Raw genomic sequence first — 24,457 nt, forward strand, 5'->3', positions numbered from 1 at the left:
GCAAACTGCATATATCCATTACAGGATTAATATACAAAATATAAAAAAAATCCACACAACTCAATAGCAAAAAACAAAAAAACAAACAAACAAAAAAACTGACCCTGGAGTTCCCGTTGTGGCTCAGCAGGTTAAGAACCCAACTAGTATCCATGAAGATGCGAGTTTGATCCCTGGCCTCTCTCAGTGGGTTAAGGATCCGGCATTGCTGTGAGCTATGGTGTAGGTCACAGATGTGGCTTGGATCTGGTATTGCTGTGGCTGTAGTGTAGGCTGGCAGCTGTAGCTCCGATTGGACCCCTATTCCGTATGCTGCAGGTGTGGCCCTAAAAAAAAAAAAAATGTTCTCACTAACAAAAAGCAGACAAAAATATAAGATGAGGGATATGTTAATTAAATAGATGGAGAGAATCCTTTCAAATATACATATGTATGTGTGTATATATATATATGTGTGTGTGTGTGTATATATATATACACAATGTATACTTTAAATATCTTACAATCTTATTTGTAAAATTATACCTCAATAAAGTTGTACTTTTAAAAAAGGGAAGGCATAAATAAATAATATTAAAACTAAAAAAGGCAGATAATACAAATAGGTAGAATTTTTAAAAACATAATTTACTGCCAATACATTTTTAAAAACAAAATGAGGAGTTCCCGTCGTGGCGCAGTGGTTAACGAATCCGACTAGGAACCATGAGGTTGCGGGTTCGGTCCCTGCCCTTGCTCAGTGGGTTAACGATCCGGCGTTGCCGTGAGCTGTGGTGTAGGTTGCAGACGCGGCTCGGATCCCGCGTTGCTGTGGCTCCGGCGTAGGCCGGTGACTACAGCTCCGATTCGACCCCTAGCCTGGGAACCTCCATATGCGTGGGAGCGGCCCAAGAAATAGCAACAACAACAACAACAACAAAAGACAAAAAAAAAAAAAAAAAAAAGAAAAATTTCCTAGAAAAGTGTAAATAACCAAAATTAACTCAAGAAAAAATAGGAAACTTAAAGAAAACAATACCACTAGGTAATTTGACCTTATAGTAAAAAATATCTGTCTTATACACAGACATATGCACACAAGCACACACACAAAAATATACAAAACTAAACAAAAAAAGTCCTCAGGCCTCTTATAGGCAAGGCAAGTTTCACCAACTTTAAAGGTTCAGGTAATTCTTATAATAAACTATTCCAAATTAAAGAAGGAAAGCTTACCAAATGATTTTATGAAGGTACTGTAACTCTGATACCAAAACTGGATGAGGATAGTGCAAGAAAAAAATAGAGATCAATCTCAGGAACATAAAGGCAAACATTCTAAATAAAAGTTAGCAGTATGTTTTTTACATTCATCATGATCAAGAAAGAATGTGAGGAAGATTCAACATGAAAAAAAATCTAACAATATAATTCACCTCATTAATAGATTAAGAAAAAACCCTATGATCAGCTCAAAATTTAAAAATTTAAAAATCATACATTTCAACATTAATAATAAGAAAAAAAACTTCTGGGCAGAGCAGAAGTAGAAGATAATTTTCTGAACCTGATCATTGTCTTCAACTAAAATCCCAGAGCAGACGATGCACATCGGAAACTTTTGATACATTCTATTTCCTCATTAAAAACAGACAGTTCAGGGATGACTATTACTGCCATCACTATTGAACATTGTTCCTGAGGCCCTAGCACAAGCAATAAGACAAAGCAATGAAAGGAGAGAAGGAGGAGGGGTAAGGGAGGGATACCAGTCAGGAATGCATGTGACTGCAAGTATCAGAAACCCTAACTACCAGTGGTTTAAACAATAAGGAGTTAATTTATCTTGTGAGAAATCAGAAAGTAGGGAGTCTAGGGCTGGTAGTGCCCATTGGCAGGGTTGTAACAATTCTCTTTCTGCTTTACCTTTTTTAGCAGTTTGATTTCATCCTTGTGCTTGCCACCTCACAGCTCTAAAATGACTCCTGCAGATTTGGGCCTTAAGGTACACCTTCCAGGCAGGAAGAGGAGAAAATAGTGGTTCCAATATCTTTCCAGAAGCCTCTGGATGGAATTCCTTTCACATGTCACTGGTCATGTGGCCACTGTTAGGTACAAGAAAGGCTGAGAAAGTGAATGTTCAGGGATAATATTAAGGCTACGATTAGGATTTGGGACATACTCATACTAAATACTTAGTATGATAAATTATGCTTGGTCTAATCCATTGATGAAATTCAATTCTTTGTTGGATATTAAATATATTTAATATCAGGGGCATACCTATACTAAAGTACAAGTTACCTGTTTATCTAAAGGCTAAATTTAACTGTGTGCCCTTAATTTTTGTTTTGTTTTGTTTTGTTTTTTGCTAAATCTGGAAACCGTAGGAGCTGGGGATGTTGTTACCCTGAAAAAATTGGGCTTCTAAAATTAGCAAGGAGAAAAGGGGGATGGCCTCTTGGGAGACACATATCAATAACTACCACAGAAGCATACAAGCTTCTCCAGAAAGACAAGATTTTTTTCCCCCTTGACACTGACATTGGTAAATTATCTTACAGATTTTTCCAGACAGGAAATTGAGTAGCAAAATAGGCAGTGCTTTAGGATGCAGACACATTCTTCAAATGCATGTGTCCCATAAAATCCAAGCCTAGATGAAGTTATAAATTAGTGATAGGACTTCTGTGAATAACAAAGAAAAACTTTAAAAATTTTAGAGATGTCATTAAGTGTGAAATTACAAATGTTTTAGTTTTTTAAAAAAATCATTGGCTAATCTTTTAGATCTTTATCCTACCAAATATCACTGAAATTTAATAAATTCCTTTAAAAATCTGCCTACTTGTAAACTTCTCAGCTGCTATTTTGTTTCATTATGGGAATTTAACCATAAATCTCATTTGTCTACAGACAGAAAGTATAGTGAGCTTGCAGATGATATTAACAGACTTTTTGGATGAATCTGTGGATTCACAGTAGCCTAGGTGTACTGTGTGAGCTGACCTTCAGAAGACGGAGGAGGACCAAGTCCAAGCATTTAACAGGGTTGGAGAGTACAGAGGTCAAGGCAAAAACTTGGAGGCTTAAAATGGAGTCTTTACACACTATAGTTGTCCTTCATTATCCTTGGGGGATTTGCTCCAGGACCCCCCAGTGGATACCAAAATATGCAGATGATCAAGTCCCTCACATAAAATGGCTTGGTTAGTCAGTCGGCTATCTGAGGGTCCCACATCTACAGATTCAAACAACCACAGATGTAAACTGGTTGAATCTGCAGAAGCAGAACCCACGAATACAGATGACTCACTGTATAGGCAACTGCCCAGGCTTAGAGTAGGTGCTGGGCAGTGTAATAGTCTGGGATGATCATTGGAAGCCCATGAAATCAGAAAGGTGGTAAAAAATGGGTTGTTCCAATGCAACAAAACAAATGCCTTTTGAGGAGGTGACTGTTAGTGCTAAGACTCTGAATCTCTGCTACTTTTTAAGAGATGGCTAAAGACACTTCTTGCAGCGTATTTGAAGCAGTGTGAGAGAACTGATTCTTCAAGGTCAAATTCTAAATTCTACACTGATGTGCTGTACTTGATGGACATTTCTCAATTCTTCCCAAGATTGTTGTTATAGAACCGACAGAAAAGGGGTGAGCTAAGGAAGTAAGTTGAAAGAAGCCACACTTCGATGCAATCAACTATTTAAACAAATAGTTTGTCCTCTTTCTTGGAAAGAGTAGTATAAGGGTTTTCCTCTCCTGAGAATGTCAGACTTGGGCTGTCTGTAAAGGATAATTGGGTTTGCTGCCAAGCAACAAGAGAGATGCAGTTTCTCTTGCAAGCATTGTCTAGCATGTACGCTTACCCATCCACGGACTAGATGTGTTCTCTTGTTTTATTTACTTGTGTTTTCTTGTTTTATTTATCCAAAGCCATTTAAATTCTTTAGAATCATCTTTTTTAATAAACACAATAGATTAGTTCATCATAATAGCTATATTTATTTACCTTTTAAATGAACTTGGGAATATGGCTATTTAAAGAAATCTTACAGCAAAACATTTTATAAGACAAAGATTATTCTCTAACTTGCTTGCTTTTAAATTTTTCCTTTTCCTCTAGGAAGTCTGTATAAGGGGAGCTGACCTTATGTTCTTATATTCTGATGGAACTGTTCCCCTTCTAAGTTTTTTGCTTTCCCTTTGAAGTCAATGATCACAAATATTTCATTGAATTGATACAAGAAAACAGGTAGCGAACAGTGAACCGGTAACAGAGCCATCTGACGTTTAAGGCGCAAACCCAACAGCATCAACCCACTGAATCAGTCTCTTTCTGGAAAAAGTAACATTATATCAACTCCATCCACAGCCCCTTTTGCTGCACCCCAGAGACCACAGTTGATCACAAAGGAAGTGAAGAATCTCACTCTCGAGAGACAAAGATCAAAGGTATTCATATTCCTAACTAAAGAAAATTGTTCTGATTTACAGTATTCTCAATGAGATTTTTGGTAGTATGCACATGTTATAGAGTTGTACCTTTCACATAGAAATAAAGTGTTTCAGCTGCTACTGGAATGCATTTGATTTTAAAAGGAAAGATTGCTATGCCAGTAAACTCTTCTATAACAGCATCAGTAGGATCTTTAAAAATCAATCATGTTGCATTATTTTGAGATTAACTAAATGACTGAGTCAATCTGTACTGCTAGCAAGTTAAGGGTCCAGGAGTCTGGAATACAAATCTGTTGCTTTATATCCAAGTTTGTGGTGCATAGGGTGTGTTATTGTGAGGTTTCATTCATCTTTAAGCATAGAATAAAAAAGCAAGCTCTCCAATTTTGCACAGATACCTTAATTCAGAAGGGAAAATAATTCTGTATTCTCTAATATTAGGACCTCACCGTGCAATGTACTCATTCTATGGACATTCTCCTGGTTTAAAGGTGTACTTTTTTTTTTTTTTTTTTTTTTTTTTTTTTTTAGGGCCACACCTGGGGCATATGGAGGTTCCCAGGCTAGGGGTTGAATCGGAGCAGTAGCAGCCACAGCAACTGGGGGTCCGAGCCACGTCTGGTACATACACCACAGCTCACGGCAACGCTGGGTCCTTAACACAATAGGCAAGGCCAGGGATTGAAACTGCATCCTCATGGATGCTAGTCAGATTCGTTTCCACCGAGCCACGACAGGAACTCCAAGGTGCTGGACTTTTGTAGCTTGCTTTCTTATGTGTATGAGCCACAAACAGACTTGCAATAATTGAAATTTTTCATCATAGATGGAGACAGCTGGCAGTGTTTTTTCTGGGCTTATTCTATGTGGTCCCGTTTACAACTGCTCCCACTTAAACACAGAAAGAAAGAAAGAGAAATTGAGTGGCACAGAAGAAATTAATACTACTGTGTCTGCATAGTAAACTGTTACCTCTTCTCTCCAAACCCTCATCTTTTAATGCCCACATCTTTCTTAAGATGTTTTCACTGTATTTGCAGCACTGGTGGGCTATTTCCCCTTAAGAGATTTCCACACTGTTTATGTAGCAGCATGTCATGTGACACCCCAGTTGCCATGGCAAATATTTGTGTTTCATGAAAAACATGGGTAAAAAAAAAAAAAAATCAATGTAAATGGCTGAATCCCAAGACAGACAGGCCTTCAGGCTAGTGTTTTGCCTGCACCACAATTGTTTCCAACTCAGCTGTTTAACAGGCTGTGCGAAGGCCATGGGCTAATGTGCATATGGGGTACAGGCGAGGGCACCTGTTTTGATTCTCACCGCATTAGAGGTCTCAGGTCCCAGTTTTTAGATAACAGATCTACAGGTAATCCAAATATGGCTATGTTTTTATGGAGTTGCTGTCATGGCTCAGCGGTTAGCGAACCCGACTAGCATCTAAGAAGACATGGGTTCAATCCCTGGCCTCGCTCAGTGAGTTAAGGATCTGGCATTGCCGTGAGCTGTGGTGTAGGTCGCAGACGTGGCTCGGATCCTGCCTTGCTGTGGCTCCAATTCAACCCCTAGCCTGGGAACCTCCATATGCCGCGGAGGCGGCCCTCAAAAAAGACCAAAAAAAAAAAAAAAAAAAAGACAAATGTGACTAGGTTTTAGCCAATAAGCGGCCTACCTCAGAAAAAAATTTTTTTTAAAATACCGAAATCTCCTGAGTGCTAATTAACCTTGCCTTTAATTTCCTTTCTAGTCAATTCACGAAGTTCTCCCCTACTGCTAGAAGCAATAATATTTAAAGACTCTTTCCCATGGTCCCAAACTGGTATATTTCTGAATTGACTCTTCAACATTAAACAAAATCATTCATGTTGTCTGTGGAAAGGGTCCAGGAAGACTGTGATATGACCGGCCTCATGATAGAGCCAGTCAAAGCTTGGATCAGTCCCCACCACTAGGCAGTGTGGTGCCACACGGAGAAACCCTTTCTTGTTTCACACTTCACGTGTTGGGCAGAAGTAGGACTTGGCATCTGATCATAGTTGTTTTTGTAAATATTTACTTTGTCAAACTCTTTCTTCAAAGCAAACAGGGCTGTTGCCAAGCAAAGCATCACTGTCTGGGGTGGGAAAGGTCTTTCTAATTATTAGCTCCTGCCTGTCTGGAAAGAGTGAACAGGCTGGCCCAGCAGGGGAAGCTGGAGAAGTGGGGGAGGGGAGGGGAGACTCTGTGCTTTCCACTTGTTCTGTAAAATTGCCCATGAGAGTCATTTTGATTTAAACTGTATCTCATTCTTCATTGTAGGGGAAAGGCAGAAGGGCAAGAGGATATCATGATAGAAAGGTCTGTAATTTGCGTGACTAGTTGAAATTTGGGGGTTGTCACCTGATATCCCTTCCTTATGCTGCAGGGCAAAAGTATGGGAGATGGGTTTGACAGCTGGAGATGACAATAAAAGTTCTGCTCTTCTTTTATAAAAGAAATTAAATCGTGTTTTCAGAAAACAAAACAAAACATAGTTCATTTAAAGTGAAAAATCCCCCCCCCCGTTGGGATTGATTTATTTCTTAGGCTGCAATCCAAAAAAGTGATTTAGCATAGTCAAATTTGGCTGAATCACATTAGTCTTCAACCTATAGCTAAGCTTTTCATCTTTTAAAAGTACACTTAAAAAGAATAAAACATGAAAAAAACCCTCAATTGTCCTTCAGCATATGATTATATGTATGTGTAAACACACATGCACATGTGCACACTGCATCTATGATGTAATAGGCAAGGGTAAGGGACTCAGAATTAAGTTGACTAAAAGAAACAAAGTGACCAAAAAGTTGGAAAAATAAAACCCACAATGGTTAAGTACACGCCAGCAAGGAACATTCCATACAGCCACGAAAGGGTAATAAAAGTTCTGAACCTCCAACTAGTCAGTAAGAGAGCTAGAAAGAAAGAGCTGGATTCTCTTCTTACTAATAGAGGAACTTTGAACAAGTCACTTAAATTTTCTATACTTCACTTTCCTCCTTTGATAAATGGGGATAATACCTCCTTTCTCTAGGGTGGCTGTGAAGGTTAGAGGTGATAATATGTGTGGAAGTACTTTGGAATGATAAAGTGCTTGTTCCATAATGCACTAGTCTATTTTTAAGAGCATCTTCTAGGCCTCCCTATCTTGGTGATCTTACCAGAAAAATTTCAAAAGGATTTAGTCACTCCTTTGCAAGGAAAAAAACCCCCACCTTTTGGGTCTCCTTATCCTCCCGCAGAGCTGAGAGCAGACAGGGCTGTATTTACAGAAGAGTGCTCCTAGAGAAACTAATCAATGCAATTCCATCCACTAGGTTCCCTTGACTTCTTGCTGTGAGAAAATTGTGAGTTTGCTTCTGCACTTTAAAACTAGGATGGGCTTTAACAATACGAAGGCATGGAGTTCCCGTCATGGCGCAGTGGTTAACCAATCCGACTAGGAACCATGAGGTTGCGGGTTTGATCCCTGCCCTTGTTCAGTGGGTTAAGGATCTGGCGTTGCCGTGAGCTATAAGTCGCAGATGCGGCTCAGATCCCACGTTGCTGTGGCTCTGGTGTAGGCTGGCAGCTACAGCTCCGATTCAACCCCTAGCCTGGGAACCTCCATATGCCTCAGGAGCGGCCCAAGAAATGGCAAAAAGACAAAAAAAAAAAAAAAAAGAGGGAATACTAAGGCATTACTTATCTGGACTATTTCTAACAGTTAATGTTGAATATGTCCTTAAAACAAGGCACTAAGCACCTTTCATATCCACTGAATGCTCACAGCAGCCCCAGAACCTCTATACTGTCATTGTCCTAGGGCCCATAAAACTAGTAAAGAGGTGTAGAGGATCCAGATGACATAGTAAATGCTCCAGAGTTTGTGCCCTCTCCACATACCAGGTTGTGAACTCTTCCACATGGGCTGATTTTCCAAATATTACTGCTACTACTACCACCACCACCAGCAACTGGCCTTGTATGCTTACTCCGTGCTGGACACTATTCCTAACACTTTACAGGGAACACCTCACTACATTTTCACAACTTCTTTACACAGTAATAATAGTAGGCATTATTATTATTATTCCCATTATATTGGGAAGACTTAGATACAGAGAGATATGAAGGTCATCCAATTAGTGCGTTTGCTTTTGGGAACGGTGGAGGAAGAGGAATGAGCTGAAAAGAGATATAGAGAGGATTTCAATTGTACCCAATATGTTTCTTTCATTTAAATACATATATACATATACAAATACTTTAAATATATCTAAATGTTATAGTATAAATAATAAGTATATAAAATGTACTGTTCATTTAAATACATACATTTTGTCTTTGCTTCATATGTATATATTATTATTTTGTCTTTTTAGGGCTGCAGCTGTGGCATATGGAGGTTCCCAGGCCAGGGGTCTAATCGGAGCTATAGCTGCCCTACGCCACAGCTCAGAGCAATGTGGGATCCGAGCCACGTCTGCAACCTACACCACAGCTCACAGCAACGCCAGAACCTTAACCCACTGAGCAAGGCCAGGGATTGAACCTGTATCCTCATGAATGCTAGTAATATTCATTTCTGCTGAGCCACGACAGGAACTCCAACTTCATATATGTATTATATAGATATCTGTTGTTTATATTCTGTATTATCTAACATTAGGACCTCACCATACAACATAATTCATCCTCAGGGAGATTCTCCTGGTTTAAAACTATTAGACTTTTATAGTTCACTGTCTTGTGTTTATGAGCCATGTATATATATATTCACATATATATATATGTCAAAGACAAAAGATTAGCATGTCTCCATGATAGTCTTTTTTGTATTATTCTCTATACTTTTCTGTATTTTCAATACTTTTTCCAAATTAAAGAAAAAAATAGAAGAAAGTCCTATTTCCTAAGTCTGTTGTAAAATTTCCTCCGGTATAGAAAGAATAGGTTTGGGTAATAACACTGGGGGTGTGTGTAATATTTTAATGTCAAAAATGGGGGCTTACTTCTCTTAGTCATTTTGTTATATTGCTACTTTCTTTAGTATTTACCCAACATATGCTCTTAATCTTCTTGTTAGGAAACTGATTATTTTACAAGTCAGTTGAACAATTTTAATCAAGCAACACATGCGACACTGAACATATCACTGCCCCATCCAGTCTCCTTCCCCCTCTGTCTCTAGAAAGAGGAGATTAGACCAGGTCAGGGTTTTTAAAGAGCTTCCACATCCCCTATGACATTCACCCCAACACCCCCAGGGAAAGGATAAAAGCAGAAGCTCCTCATACATGGGACTTCAGGCCTCCCACTCCCATAGCAGCTGTGTTACTGTTTGACCTCTTTATTATCAAATTATGTTGTTTTTAAACAAAGTGTTACAGGCTTTAAAATACCTACTTTGGGGAGTTCCTGTTGTGGCTCAGCAATAACAAACCTGACTACTATCCATGAGGATGCCAATTTGATTCCTGGCCTCTCTTAGCAGGTTAAGGACCTAGCGTTGCTGTGAGCTGTAGTGTAGGTTGAAGACTCTGCTCAGATCTGGAGTTGCTATGGCTATAGTGTAGGCTAGCAGCTACAGCTCTGATTCGACCCCTAGCCTGGGAACTTCCCTATGTCACAGGTGAGGCCCTGAAAAACAAAAAAAACAAACACTCAAAAAAAAAAAAAAAAAAAAACCTACTTTGAAAACTACTAGGCGATATCTACCAGCAGTTTCACTTTGATGTGTCATGTACAGTGGATGAAGAAGCCTCTTCTTTCCTTCTTTCCTTCTTTCCTTCTTTCCTTCTTTCTTTCTTTCTTTCTTTTTCTTTCTTTCTTTTTGCTTTTTAGGGCCACACCTACAGCATATGGAAGTTTCCAGGCTAGGGATGGAATCTGAGTTGCAGCTGCCGGCCTACACCACAACCACAGTAATGCCAGATCAGAGCCTCATCTGTTATCTACGCACAGCTTGCAGCAATGCCAAATCCTTAACCCACTGACCAAGGCCAGGGATCGAACCCACATCCTCATGGATACTAGTCAGGTTCTTAACCCAATGAGCCACAACAGGAACTCCAAGAAGCCTACTTCTTGAAGAGTGCACAGTACCCCCCTAGTTGGCTTTGTGTTTCCAGCACAGTTGGTTTTCCTTTCTTGTACCGCCCTAACAGTTTAGAGGATGAGGTATGTACTTTGACAAGCCTCAGAGCTCTGCAACCTGGAGCTACAAAATGAGATTCAAAGGGAAGAGCAAGACTAATTTTTTTTCTTTTAGACTCACTTTCTTCATGAGAGCTCATTTAATTCACCATTTTAAAGGAAAAATAGAATTTAAAAAATCTGAAAACAAAAGAAAAACTGTAGCATCTTTCAAAACCATTTTCTGTTTTCTGTAATTCATTAGAAATTGTCACCCTCACCTATGCATTTTTGGCAGAAAGTTTTCAAAGTGAATTAAAATTATACAGTTTTATTTGCAAAACAATTTTTCTTGCAAGAAGTCATTGGCAAGAAAAAGTTTTTATAAAATTATTTTTACTTCTCTTTACAGGATCATCTAACTGTAATTTTTACTGCATTTGATTAACATTTTTTCTTAAATATACCAGAAAAAAGGTTATCAATAAGCCATAAGATAATCTTTTTTTGATATGTCTCTTTTCATTTATCAAATTATGACTGATCATCCATAGAAACTTTAAAAAGTTCAAGTGCAGAAAGGAGAAAAAAAAAAGCCAAAATATGCAAGAAAAAAGTTTTTCATAATACCACAACACTTTGGCATTAAACTTTGGCATATTCCTTTGTTGGTATCATACTGTATATGAGTGATTTTACACTTTTCACCTAATAACTTATCATAAGCATTTACAGATATGGTTTAGAACTTTTTATTCTTTATTTATTTGGGCCACACCCATGGCATATGGATGCTCCTGGGCCAGGGATCGAACATGTGCCAATAGCAGTAACCCCAGCCACAGCAGTGACCATGGTGGACCTTAACCCACTGAGCTACCAGGGAACTCCTAGAACTTTTTATAAAACATTTTAAAAATTATTTTTATTTTTTTATGGCTGCATCTGCAGCATATGGAAGTTCCTGGGCTAGGGGTTGAATTGGAGCTACAGCTGCCAGCTTATGCCATAGTCATAGACAAGCTGGATCTGAGCTGCAGTAGTTTGAGGCAACACTGGATCCTAACCCACTGAGTGAGGCCAGGGATCAAACCCACGTCCTCACAGACACTAGGTCAGGCTCTTAACCCACAGAGCCACAACAGGAATTTCTCATTCAACTCTTTTCTTAATCTTTTAACATGGGCCAGGTAGTATAATAGGCACTGGGAATACAGCAGTGAATAAAACAAGACTTTGTCATCTTGGGATTTATATTCTAGTGAGGGAGGCATAAAATAAACAGATATTTAATATAATATCAGGTAGTGATAAGTGCTATAAATTAAAGTAAAGCAGACTATATATATAGGTACAGAAAGTGAGACAAGGTAGGGTATTATAAGAATTCCACAAGTGTTCTTTAGTGATCTGTGATCAATGGGCTTGCTGTACGCACATTTCTTTCCTCAGAAAAACTGTAATGTCAGGCTTTACTTTGGTGATAATAGAGGTCCTTTTCAAGGCTTGCTCTTTTTTTCTTTACCTATAGAGAAAATGATGATGTGTCTTTTCTCAGGAAACTAAGAATCCAGGCTGCTTTTTTTTTTTTTTTTTTTTTTTTTTTGTCTTTTTGCTATTTCTTTGGGCCGCTCCCATGGCATATGGAGGTTCTCAGGCTAGGGGTCAAATCAGAGCTGTAGTCACCAGCCTATGCCAGAGACACAGCAATGCTGGATCCGAGCCTCGTCTGCAACCTACGCCACAGCTCACGGCAACGCCAGATCGTTAACCCACTGAGCAAGGGCAGGGACCGAACCCGCAACCTCATGGTTCCTAGTCGGATTGGTTAACCACTGCACCACGACGGGAACTCCCCAGGCTGCTTTTGATTCCCATCCTATCAGATTCCCTGTACATATCCCCAGCAGGTTCTACCCATCAATCATAATTGTCCCAAGTGGCCCATAACTATGTCACATCTCTCACAGAATATTAGAAGGGTAGCAGAAAAGATGAAATCAATACAGCAGTAAAATGAAATCTATCTCTAGAAAGGGAAATTTCACATTTGACTGAAAATATACCCCATCTATTTAAAAAGATCTTCCTGATTTTGTTCTCTTTGGTCTTCAGCCAGAATTAGATTCATTGAGTGTTTCTGTTCCATAAGAATGCATCTAGGGGTCGGGATTCCTTCTCTTCAGGAAGTGTCTCAGAGATTAGGAAAACTTTTTAAATAAAGATACCTTTCAAAAACAATTGCAGAAATTATCCCTAGAAAATTAATGCTGATCTGAGTGTCCTTTACACTCAATTTTTTTCCCTTTATGAGTCCCCACTCATTGAGTTCTCTATTTTTGCCTTTTATTCTCTTTATAAAGGTTAAGGGCTCTGACTCTCACTTTTTTTTTTCTTCTGCCTTTTAGGGCTGCACCCCTGGCATATGGAGGTTCCCAGGTTAGGGGTCTAATTGAAGATATAGCTGCCAGCCTACACCAGAGCCACAACAATGCCAGATTTGAGCTGCATCTGTGACCTACACCACATTCTCACAGCAACGCTGAATCTTTAACCCACTAAGCGAGGCCAAGGATCAAACCTGCGTCCTCATGGGTCCTAGCTGGATTCATTTCTGCTGCACCATGATGGGAACTCCATATTACTCTCACTTTTAACTGATCCTTAAGGTTTATTCATTTTCTAAGAACTACAACTGAGAACTGTTCTGTTGATCTACAGACTCTAAAATACTAGAATATCACTCTGAATCCCTGAATCCTCATTAGATCAGTTACTCGCTAAGAACACTGTATGTATCTTTCAGACAAGCCTACAAGTTGAGGTCTTGATATTCTTCTCTTGAGTTGATTTTTCTTATTTGTTTATCAATTGATACACAAACAAATAAGAAAAATCAACTCAAATACAACACTAAAGATAGTCAAAAAACCAGAAGAGGAGAGAACAAGAGAAGAAGAATATCAAGACCGTGTGTATATATATATATATATATATATATATGAGATTGTTTTAAGTCGTTGGTCTCTTAATTGGAAGTGCATCTCCAGTGTCCTGCATCTGTACCCTTCTCTTCTCATGATTTCTGATTTTGATGGCATAATTGTGCATGGATGATTTTGTCTCTTTACTGTATACATACCTTTACTGGTGAGCCTTGTCATTTGTGGCATTTTTGGTTCCAGTTGTGGCCTTTTCTTTTCTGCCTAGAGAAGTTTCTTTAGCATTTCTTGTAAAATTGGTTTAGTGTTGCTGTATTCTTTCAGCTTTTGCTTATCTGTGAAGCTTTTGATTTCTCCTTCAAATCTGAACGAGAGCCTTGCTGGGTAAAGTAATCTTGGTTGGAGGTTTTTTCCTTTCATCATGTTAATTATATCATGGCACTCCCTTCTGGCCTGCAAAGTTTCTGCTGAAAAATCTGCTGATAACCTTATCAGGGTTCCCTTGTATGTTATTTCTTTTCCCTAGCTGCTTTCAAGATTTTCTCTTTGTCTTTAATTTTGGTCAGTTTGATTAATATATGTCTCGGGGTGTTCCTCCTTGGGTTTATTTTATATGGTACTCGTGCTTCCTGGATTTGAGTGAGTGGTTCCTTTCCCATGTTAGGGAAGTTTTCGGCTATTATCTCTTCAAATATTTTTTTCTGTCCCCTTCTCTCTCTTCTCCTTCTGGCACCCCTATAATATGGATGTTGGTGCATTTAACGTTGTCTCAGAGTTCTCTGAGATTCTCTTCATTTGTTTTGAATCTTTTTTCTCTTTTCTGTTCCACATCTGTAATTTCCATGAGGTCTTGATATTCTGTACAAAGCTTAACACATTATGGACACTCAACAAATTTTAAGGAACGGGCCAGACAAATGGCATCTCTGGTCTTTAGGGAGTAATCAGTTCTCCATGTCTGAGGATTACTCCACACATACTCTGAACTAAGCTCTCTCTTAGAGCCATAATGACAAGGAAAATTTGTCTTTTTTCACACAATGGAATTACCTAGGCTAATTACTAATGCATATGTTTGGATGTTTGAGAAACTGAGCATCAACTTATAGATTCAAAAGTGATTTAGTCTATCCTTCTAGGAAAATCATTCTCTAAAGATGATATCCATGTTGAATTATCCCAAATGCTTGACCATTTACCACCAGATCTTGTTTATATCCAGTTTAGAGATCCTTGGCTACAGTTTAATCCTATATCCGCATACCATCCACATGTTTGAAAATAACATTTTTCATAAAGACATTCAGCTTAGATTTAAACTACATGCCTTTTTTTTCTGGAATTTTTATTTGTGGCAGTTATGTCTAAATTTTAGAACCTGTCTTTTTTTGCTTCATATCTGTGACTTTCTGACATAGGTAACCATATTGTGTTTTTTGTTTTAGTCTTAGAATTTTCCCAAAACAACTGCTCCAGAAACTCTCAAATTTACCTAATTAGTGATTACACTTTGCAAAAGAAGAAGAGCATTTCCCAGCTAGTTGACTCGGATAGTTAGAACAGGATGCTAAAAATTAGGCCATGGCCACAGGTTTGGGCTCTGTGTGGGGCAATTAGTGAGTGGTGAGTGCAGGCATTTCACAAAGTTGTGGCCAGGGTCCCAAAAACAACAGGTGAGAATGTGGATGGCACAAAGGAGAGTCATCCCTATAGAAGGAAAGTGTGTGGCTATTGAGTCAGTAGCACTGCACTGAGAGTATAACACATAGAGAAGGGAGGAGAAAAGAGAGAGGAAAAAAAGAGAGAGAGAAGGAAAGGAAGGAAGGAGGAAAAGAAGGAAGGCAACAAATAATTGTAGACAGGTTCATATAAATAAATAGCAAAGGGAGAATAGCAGGGGGAGCCAGAACCTGAAGTATGGTGTGACCTTTAATCAGGGCTCTTATCCCTAGCAGGTTGTGAAGCATCTTTGTCTTTACCTGCTCAATGGATCACACAGTGCTGATGCACTGCTTTAATTTGGGAAGTCTTCCTCTTGAGAGACATGTCTTTTCTTGCTCTAAGTCCAAAGTGCTCCCAAGTGTGGCATTCTCTGTGACAGATGTACTACAGTTATGCTTTAGCTGACTCCAAACCCATAGCATCCCTGTGCCTGAGTGGTCTATTTGATGTCCAAGAGTGTGTTTCCTTTGAGAGCATGTCTTTACTGGAATATCATCCAAGAAGGTAGGAAGGTATAATCCCTTTGTTCTAAAACAGCCCCTATTCAATTCGGTAACCCTATTCCCACTCCACAGCAATTCTTTCAAGAGGTCTTAAGTGTATCTGCTGTTGTATTTAAGTGCCCTAGACCCAACCACTGGACGGGCGCTGTCCAACAGTAGAGAGTCCTCTCCTTTCTAAACGTCTCCCAAGGTTGCTCCAATTCCAAGTGACTCTGTGTGAGGATAAGTAATTTCAAAACCAGTTTAACATTTCCAAGGAGACCAGATTCTCTGGCAAATCTCCCATCCATAGCTGCACTTCTTATAGGATTCTCAGGGTCTTACTGACAGGATCAATCATGTGACTGGCAAGACCAGCCAGCTCCATACATGTCCATCTGTGATTATTTTGCATACCTGTTTCTCACTGATGAAGCACGGCCATTCTTCTTTGAATTCTAACCTTCCAACCATCTTCTTGAAGGAAGGCAGAAATGTAGCCATGGGCCAATTCTGTTGGAACATGTGTTCCTTGTTCTCTAGCAGGCAGCTCCTCCTGCCAGTGTTGATGTCTGTGTAAGGAGGTATTGCTTCTCTAACTCCCTCTTGTCTGTCCAAGAAGGAATTTGTTTCCATCTACCAGTCTGTCTTCTCTCTTGTAGCCCTGATTAGATCAGAAAGGGCTAGAGTCTTAGTGAGAAGGCTTACTCCATCATTCTTATGCCTATGATGACCTTTAAAAGTATACAGAAGTTCACTGCTATGAAAGACTACTTCTGAAGTTCAAGGAAATTATCCCTTTGAAACTTAAAACTTGATTTTCAGGATTTTTACTTGAGATGACAGTCTAATAAATTATTCCACTACTTGGAACTTAAAGAAAAGTAATTGGAAGGTTTTTTTCCTTATGCTTACTTATTGTGCTTTTATTGTAAACATTATCTCTTGGCTTGCTTTTCTCGTAGATAGCTTTCTGCCTTAAATTTGTTAACTAATATGAGTTAACATTTTCTTAGTAAAAACAAAGTGTGACCAATCTAATGTAATAATATTCAACACGGTGCTGTGAAATAATAGTTATTGATAAATTAACCAGGTCTTTCTTTTCTTTGAGTTCTGTGAAAACTTTTCAAAATGCAGAGAGCAATAAAATTCTGTAATTTGGCAAAGATGGGCTTATACACCTGAAAATGCTGACATATTGAAGACAATCTCTTCCTTAAATCCCTAAGCAAGAAACAATCAGCACAGTAAGTTGATACCCGGTTGGCTGAGAAGGCAAGACCTGAAACATCTATGCCCCTCAGGCCATTAGAATTGTTTGGACCATGAGGTAGAGTGCCTATTTTTCTAGTGCCATGGGTTTCAATAATGAAATGTAGTAGTTTCACAGTGGACAGTGACAAAATGAAATTTTCTTTTGCTTTTTTCCATTTTTTAAAAGGGGTATGTGTGTGATATTGTGTTATCATCCAAATCTCTTCTTTTTTTTTTTTTTTTTTTTTTTTTTTTGCTTTTCAGAGCTGCACCTGAGGCATATGGAAGTTCCCAGGCTAGGGGTCGAATTGGAGCTATGGCTGCCGGCCTACACCACAGCCACAGCAATGTGGGTTCCAAGCCATGTCAATGACCTGCACTACAGCTCATGGCAATGCCAGATCCCCAACCCACTGAGGGAGGCCAGGGATCGAACCTGCATCCTCTTGGATACTAGTCAGATTCGTTTCCACCTCACCACAACAGAAACTCCCTGATTTTATTTTTAAAATAGCATGTATTCAATTTTTTTCATACAGCAAAGTATAAAGAAGGAAAAAACTGCCCAATCATCCCATTTTTAGAGAACTCACCTTGACATTTAAAAATAAAGTAGTGTATTTTCATGACTTTAATCAGTAGAGACAGGAACAAAATGAAAAGCAAATGTTTCTTGGTTTTAACTGTTGTGAGATTTCAGATTCTATCTGCCTGGGGACAGTTCCAGATATGTCCCTAAGACCCCAGATTTAAGAATAAAAGAGCATACATCAAAAGAAACCTTGGAAATGGCAAGGGTGATAAAACAACATAATGCTCTTTGTAAAACTCACTCCTGGATATTCAGAGAAGGCGGCAGAAGAACTCCAAAACACTATAAAGTGATGACCTGTTATAAAGTCAGGATAGACAGAACAGTTTTGATGGGCTTATAGGAAGTTGTCATAGATACTACAAAAAACGGCTTTATCCAGTTTTTGAGGATTGGTGGCAACTTATGATCAAGAAGGTAGTAACATGCTTCCATCCATGCATGTGTAAAAAGGAAACCACAGAAACTATGGGGTCAGCTAACCATATCAAAGAGAACTAAATGCATAATTTCATATGACCAGTCTTCTTGAGCAATTTTATAATATTTTTATAAGAACAATAACAGCTTTGAGCAACCTCTGTGATACTCTTCTCCTAATGAGTTTTATGATATATACCAGCCAGACTTTCTTATTATGATTTATATACTAAATCAGAACTAGAATCCATGTCCTCCCATCATCAAGTAACAAATGATAATGTGAATAGTGCATGTCTTGACCATTCATTTATAGTAGATCAAAATTATGTATCATCTCTACCGACACTTTCCTTTTATAGGCCATGAAAGTGACAACACCTGCTAAGGCTCTGAAATCACCATGGGATTATGACTTTTTTATTCATAATGGCATTGTAGACAAGACAGCGCCAGACTTCTTAGCATTCAAGGAACATTTCAGTTTGTCTTGGGGAAGTATTTTTTCTCTCTTGGAACATGTTGAGAAATTTCTCAGGGACTATGCAATACCAGAAGTCAAAATAAAAGGGAACAGTTTAGTAGCACTCCTTCCAGAGTTTGAGCTGAAGAATAAACTTACCAGATATGACCTTCTCTCAGTGCTAGAGAACCCAGTTCACATCCAAATGATGTTAAATCTTCCGGGGCAAAGGTATAAGGGCCAAAATGGAAAGACAGAGGCTGCCATGAAGATCCAAGCCATATGGAAATGCTACAAAGCAAGAAAATTCTTCCTCACTTATCGCCGGCAGAAGTGGGCATCAGGTGTGATTGCCATTGCATGGCTCTTATATTGCCATAAGACCCGGCTGAGGAAGCTTCTAAAGGAATCACGTGAAAGACACCTGGAGAATTTCCGCATTCGAGCCAAGGTACACAAGGCTGCCAGCTGTTAAGGCAGACCTCTTTTTCTAAACATTTCTTGCTCGAGGGATTGCAGTGAGTTGTCTCTTTATCTTCCTTCTCTCTCTCCAATTCCCCTCCCCCTCAGCCTCTCTCGCCTCCACTCCCTTCATTGTACGATGCGCAAACCCTACATTGGTCTCTACATAATGTTTTAGCCCTAATCAGAAAATTTGGCCTTTGTGCCTGCAATATCTATTGCAATTTTTCTATAGGAAAAAAAGTCCCTTCACTTTGACTATAGTAGTTCTGTCAGAAAATCAATGTTTTAACTGCATTACCTTTTCTCCCTATATATACCTTCTGGCACTTTAATTTGCTAGGAAAAAAAAAATCCTCTCTTGTCTACATTGCTGTCACCACTTTGTCAGAAAGTATTTAAGTTTGCAGACAGCCTTTTAATTAGTGCTCACAATTTCATTTATGTTTGCTTTCTCTTTTTTTCATTCATATTCTGTTAATTAAGTGAGCTGCCTCTAATCTTCCCCTGCCAGTAGCATCATGTAGCCACCTAATTAAATTAATTGGGGAAGATGTTTTAAGTATGTAATTAAATCAATTAATATAATTTATGCCTGGCTTAACTGTACAGTGGAAAAACAGCTGAAGTTTGACTAGATGAATCCACTACAGCTTCCTGTCACTGATCAATGCTCTTCTTGATTTTTAGCATCTGGCAGCCAACTGGAATCGCATCAGGACCTCCAGGAGGACTATTATCCATATCCCATCATTAGGTATAACACTTTTGCCTGCAAATCTATCAGCAACCTCTATTACCCACCACATTATGGCTCCTTGATTGAGTTCAAGGAAGGCCCCTTGTTTTATTCAAATTGGTCTCGGCAGGAAAATGTTCTCGACATGATGAGAGTAATAACACAGGGCCCTCGCTCGAAACGGCGTTTAATTTGGGGATTAAGCAAATAAAGTCATTATGTGGGGGCTGCTATTCAGTGGAGAGGTGATTTGCTGTAATTCGCTTTCATCTGTATGAAATGAACTAAAAAGTTGTATTTTTTCCCCCTGAAATAACAGATAATGTTTTCGATCTTCTTTAATGATAGAAGAATACAGCCTTGTGCATGTTGTTGCTGTTACGCCAATAAGCCAGGATATTGCTTGTACACTCTTTTTAATCAAATGTGCAGTCAAAATGATAAGCTACATTCTCTGAAATTATTTAGTTCTAATTACGAGCAGATGGGATGCTTTATTTGCACCTAGGGCGCCTGAGCAAAAGGAAATGCTGTGTGAACAAGAATAATTAAGAAGTTGAATAGTGTTTTTTGCGCTTAAATAATCTGCAGTTTCATGTTAATTAGCACTAATGTAATTATTTAATTACATTTATGAATTGGGGGACTTAAAAGCTGTTGTCTGCAACACAGTGGTAAAATAGGTATGCCAATATGACATGGAGAATTTCAGAAATGTGCATTGGAAGTTCTTTTAAAACATGAGCTTCAGTCAAAATGTTTGGGATTTGTTTGCATACTTGTTTAGTTTTGTTTTGCTTTTTATCTAATTTTCTTGTGTTAAATTTCCTTGGTGAGGTCAAATGTCCCAAGCTGATTTGGCAGAGTTTTGACAAACAGCAAAACTCATGGGATCTTCGTATTACATATCAGTGCTTTGTTAAGGCCTTGTAAGTAGAGCAACACATTGTGATCAATTGTTACAGAATTCTGAATTGCAATTTATTTGTGCTCCTGTGTGAGCATATGTGTTTAAGGTTATATATTAAAGGTTATATATTAAATTAATAAGGTTATATATTAAATTAATAAAATATTAGCAGTAAGAAAGTAAGGCAACTTTTCTAGACTTTAAAGTACTTACAGCTAAGTACTTACAGAAAAGTTAGTAAAATACTTCATTTGCTTAGAGCCTTTTAGATTTGGTCTTTTTTATGGCTCACAGAAGAAATGAGTTCTTAGGATGTAAGTGAGGTAAGACAGATCTGAATTTCATTCTAACTTAAGCTTTTGTTTTGGTGGGACTACTTCTGCACACAAAATTAGTTCACACACAGAAATTGCACTTGTAATTGATTGCAACCAGAGAGGCTAATTGCAGACCCAATTAACTGACTTGAGTCCTTAGAATAAGGTGCAAAAGGCTTTTGCTTCTGCAACTAATTGTGGACCTGACCTTATATTATGTGAGGAATTTTGTTTTGAATAAACTATTCTCTAGTTTATTCAGAAATAGAAACAAGACCCCCACTTCGTAATGTTGACAAGCACAAAGGTATTAAAGACTCATTTTCCACAAAGTTTTTCCCTTCTATACCCCCACTTCTGACTCTAAACCCCTAAGCAATCAGCCCTGCAAAAAAGCCTAATAGAAACAAGCCTCCAAAGAGGTGAAGTTATGAAAGTAAAGCTTAGTAATATAAATTGGGTAATAAAAAATAATTTTAAATGAAGATGTCTCAAAATTCCAAAAGGACTTGCCAAATATAAATTAAGTAGAAAAATAGCCTGGACAGAAACTAGAATTAGAAAGCATTATTTCAAATCTGACATTAAAACTAGTTTTCTTCTAGATTACATGCATACACACACTCATTTTAAATAAATTACTAATAAATCTAAAAGTACCCTCCCTACTACAGTAATTTTTACTTGTTAACAACATAATAACCCATTTTAGGTGAGCAAGAAAAATCACTAATTTTTTTATTTTCTAAGTGATAAGAACAAGCTCAGATGTTTTTCTCAGCTGAGTATTTAAAAAGCCCAGTTATACTTTCTTACAAGGGAATAATACTTGATCAAATTGTATTTGTTTCTACAATCTATACTTTAGGTTATAAAATGACTTGTGGACATTAAACTGCCATCTGGTACCTATTCCATAGACAATTCTCAAATCATACCTTTAAAAAGAAAAGATTATGGCTTGCCTTTTTCTTAAGTGCCAACTCCCCTGGGAATACTTGAAGATTTACCCTCCTCACAACATGGCTACTTTGTCTCCTACACCAGAGACCCACCTACACAATTCATGAAAATAGAAGTGGATGAAAGGGTAGCAAATTTTTCTTGAAATACATGGCCCCCAAATCTATTCAATATAGTAATTTTGTTCCCAGAGTTGAGAGGGATTGACTAATAAAAATTGGTTATTAAGAATGTAAGGTTCTTGGAGTTCCCGTCGTGGCGCAGTGGTTAATGAATCCGACTAGGAACCATGAGGTTGCGGGTTCGGTCCCTGCCCTTGCTCAGTGGGTTAACGATCTGGCGTTGCCGTGAGCTGTGGCGTAGGTTGCAGACGCGGCTCAGATCCCGCGTTGCTGTGGCTCTGGCATAGGCCGGTGGCTACAGCTCCGATTCGACCCCTAGCCTGGGAACCTCCATATGCCGCGGGAGCGGCCCAAGAAATAGCAACAACAACAACAACAACAACAAAAAAGACGAAAAAAAAAAAAAAAAAGAATGTAAGGTTCAGGCATGCATTTAATACAAGTTGCAGCCTTGTTCTCTTTTTCTCTTTCTATAGAAATTTATGATCAATTGTGATGTAGAATTAGCCCCAGAAATAATTCCACCTGCCTGCTGCTAGCCAAGTGAGGCAGCACTAGCTTACTTGAACCCTAAAAATAAAGTTAGTAGCTGATAACTACATAATACATTACAGTTGCAGGCATTTGGTTATTTTTTGCACACACAGGAGTAACTGCATTCTCCAAACTCACAGTAACAGAAAGGGTGGCGTTTTAGGAATGTTTTTGATCACAAAATATTTATCATTTAAAAATCTATAGCTTGATGGAGTTCCTGTCATGGCGCAGCAGAAACGAGTCTGACTAGGAACCATGAGGTTGCAGGTTCGATCCCTGGCCTTAACTTCAGTGGCTTAAGGATCTGGCCTTGATGTGAGCTGTAGGTTACAGGCGCATATGGATTCCTGTGTTGCTGTGGCTTTGGTGTAGGCTGGCAGCTGTAGCTCCGAACAGACCCCTAGCCTGGGAACCTCCATATGCTACGAGTGGGGCTGTAAAAAATAAAAGGCAAAAAAAAACCCCTGTGACTTGGTGATATGAACATGAAGACAGTTATACATTGCAGAGTAACTGCCTCTTTGAAAGGAGGAATTATGAAACATAATTCATAATTATATATTTTGGGATGTATTCCCAGATGCAACAAAAAGTTTTAGCTATTTTTAACCAACAGGAGAGGTAGTATGCTGTTGATTAATTGTCCAAAGAGACGGATTGGCTTTGTAACTTTATACAATGATAAAAAGAAAGTCATCCTTTCCAGATTATATAGGCTGATCTCTTAATTAGATATTGCATATTTTTGTCATTTTTATTAATGAAATATAATTATAAAAAATCTACCATATTTCATAGTAGGAATAGAATACTAGGGTCCATTTTAAGCAAAATCTATCAGTCAAATAAGAACTGCAACTAAGAATCCTAATTCCTCTTGAAAAATCAGAGGTCTAAATAAAACGTACAAACTAATTCTGCTTCCTGTTTCTTTGGCCAAGTCACTGACTCCACTTTTAATTTAACCCCTGTGCTTCTTTATTACAGTGCATCATTTGCTACTACACTTAAACTCAGTGGCATTTTAAAATATAGTGACATTTAATGAGATGTGCTGAGTATGGGGCTCTGATGCCATGAGCAGGTATATGAGGCTGCTGCCAGCCAATTAAACTCCCAGTGATGACCTTCCTCTCTTTAAAAGAAAAATAGAGAATGTATTGAGGTGGTATTTTCTCTTTTCTCTATGTGATCCTTTATTTCATTGCCAATTGATTTCATGGCTAAAAGGAATGTATATAGTTTAGCTTCATTTTTTTCCATCTGTGCATTATTTCAGCAAATTATCCTTGGGGCTAAAGCAATTAGTGATCTCCAAGATGCTCCATTTCACAAAATTGTGGATCTTGTTATTGCAAAGTTCATGAAATCATTTTTTCTCTTGCTTTGTATTGCCACAAAAACCTAAAAGTTAGACAAACTTTTATGTACAACTGCCATACCCCAAATGCTCATGAAGCAGTTACTTCCTAATCCTACTACCTTTAAGAACTGTGCCCACCTCCACTTGTGAACAGGGGCAGGGGGAAGAACCACAGCCCAGAGGGTTACATCGAAACACATTTTTACTGTGCCCCCAAGCACACTGGCATCTTTCTACTTTCCCATTTTGAGCTGACAATTCAAAGAAACAATAGATTCTGTTGTTTCCACCTCACCTGTGGTAAATCAGGACTCCTAGTCAAATATTTACAGTCTTCAACATGTATTTTGGCAAGTAGTATGGGCTCCTCGGTTTAGTTACAGTGCTGGCACACTAGATCTTTGAAACAGATATACGGCTAAGATCTCCCAGACAACAGTTTTCCAGAGAAATCCAGATCTTTGGCAATCAGGAACATAGGACACTTAAACTTTCAAATTTCTTTATAGTCCAAATTAAAATGAAAACATATTTTTACTCATCTGTGTTGTATTCCATCCAAGTAATCCAAATCACCAGACACTGGTTAGAT

The 24,457-nt window shown here is 38.4% G+C and overlaps 1 protein-coding gene and 1 long non-coding RNA gene across 3 annotated transcripts in view; one reads left to right on the forward strand and one right to left on the reverse strand.

Annotated features, from left to right (window-relative positions):
• Window positions 1-24,457, forward strand: part of IQCH (IQ motif containing H) — a 226,439-nt gene that overhangs the window by 85,452 nt on the left and 116,530 nt on the right. The window contains exons 8-11 of the mRNA XM_021100401.1: window positions 4,353-4,432; window positions 6,738-6,776; window positions 18,352-18,903; window positions 19,605-19,671. Of these exons, the coding sequence (XP_020956060.1) occupies window positions 4,353-4,432; window positions 6,738-6,776; window positions 18,352-18,903; window positions 19,605-19,671 (738 nt within the window). The remainder of the gene's footprint in view (window positions 1-4,352; window positions 4,433-6,737; window positions 6,777-18,351; window positions 18,904-19,604; window positions 19,672-24,457) is intronic.
• Window positions 1-24,457, reverse strand: part of LOC110261942 — a 181,971-nt gene that overhangs the window by 23,726 nt on the left and 133,788 nt on the right. The gene's annotated exons all lie outside the window — the stretch shown is intronic.

Source organism: Sus scrofa, chromosome 1, assembly GCF_000003025.6.
Source record: "Sus scrofa isolate TJ Tabasco breed Duroc chromosome 1, Sscrofa11.1, whole genome shotgun sequence".
NCBI lineage: Eukaryota > Metazoa > Chordata > Mammalia > Artiodactyla > Suidae > Sus > Sus scrofa.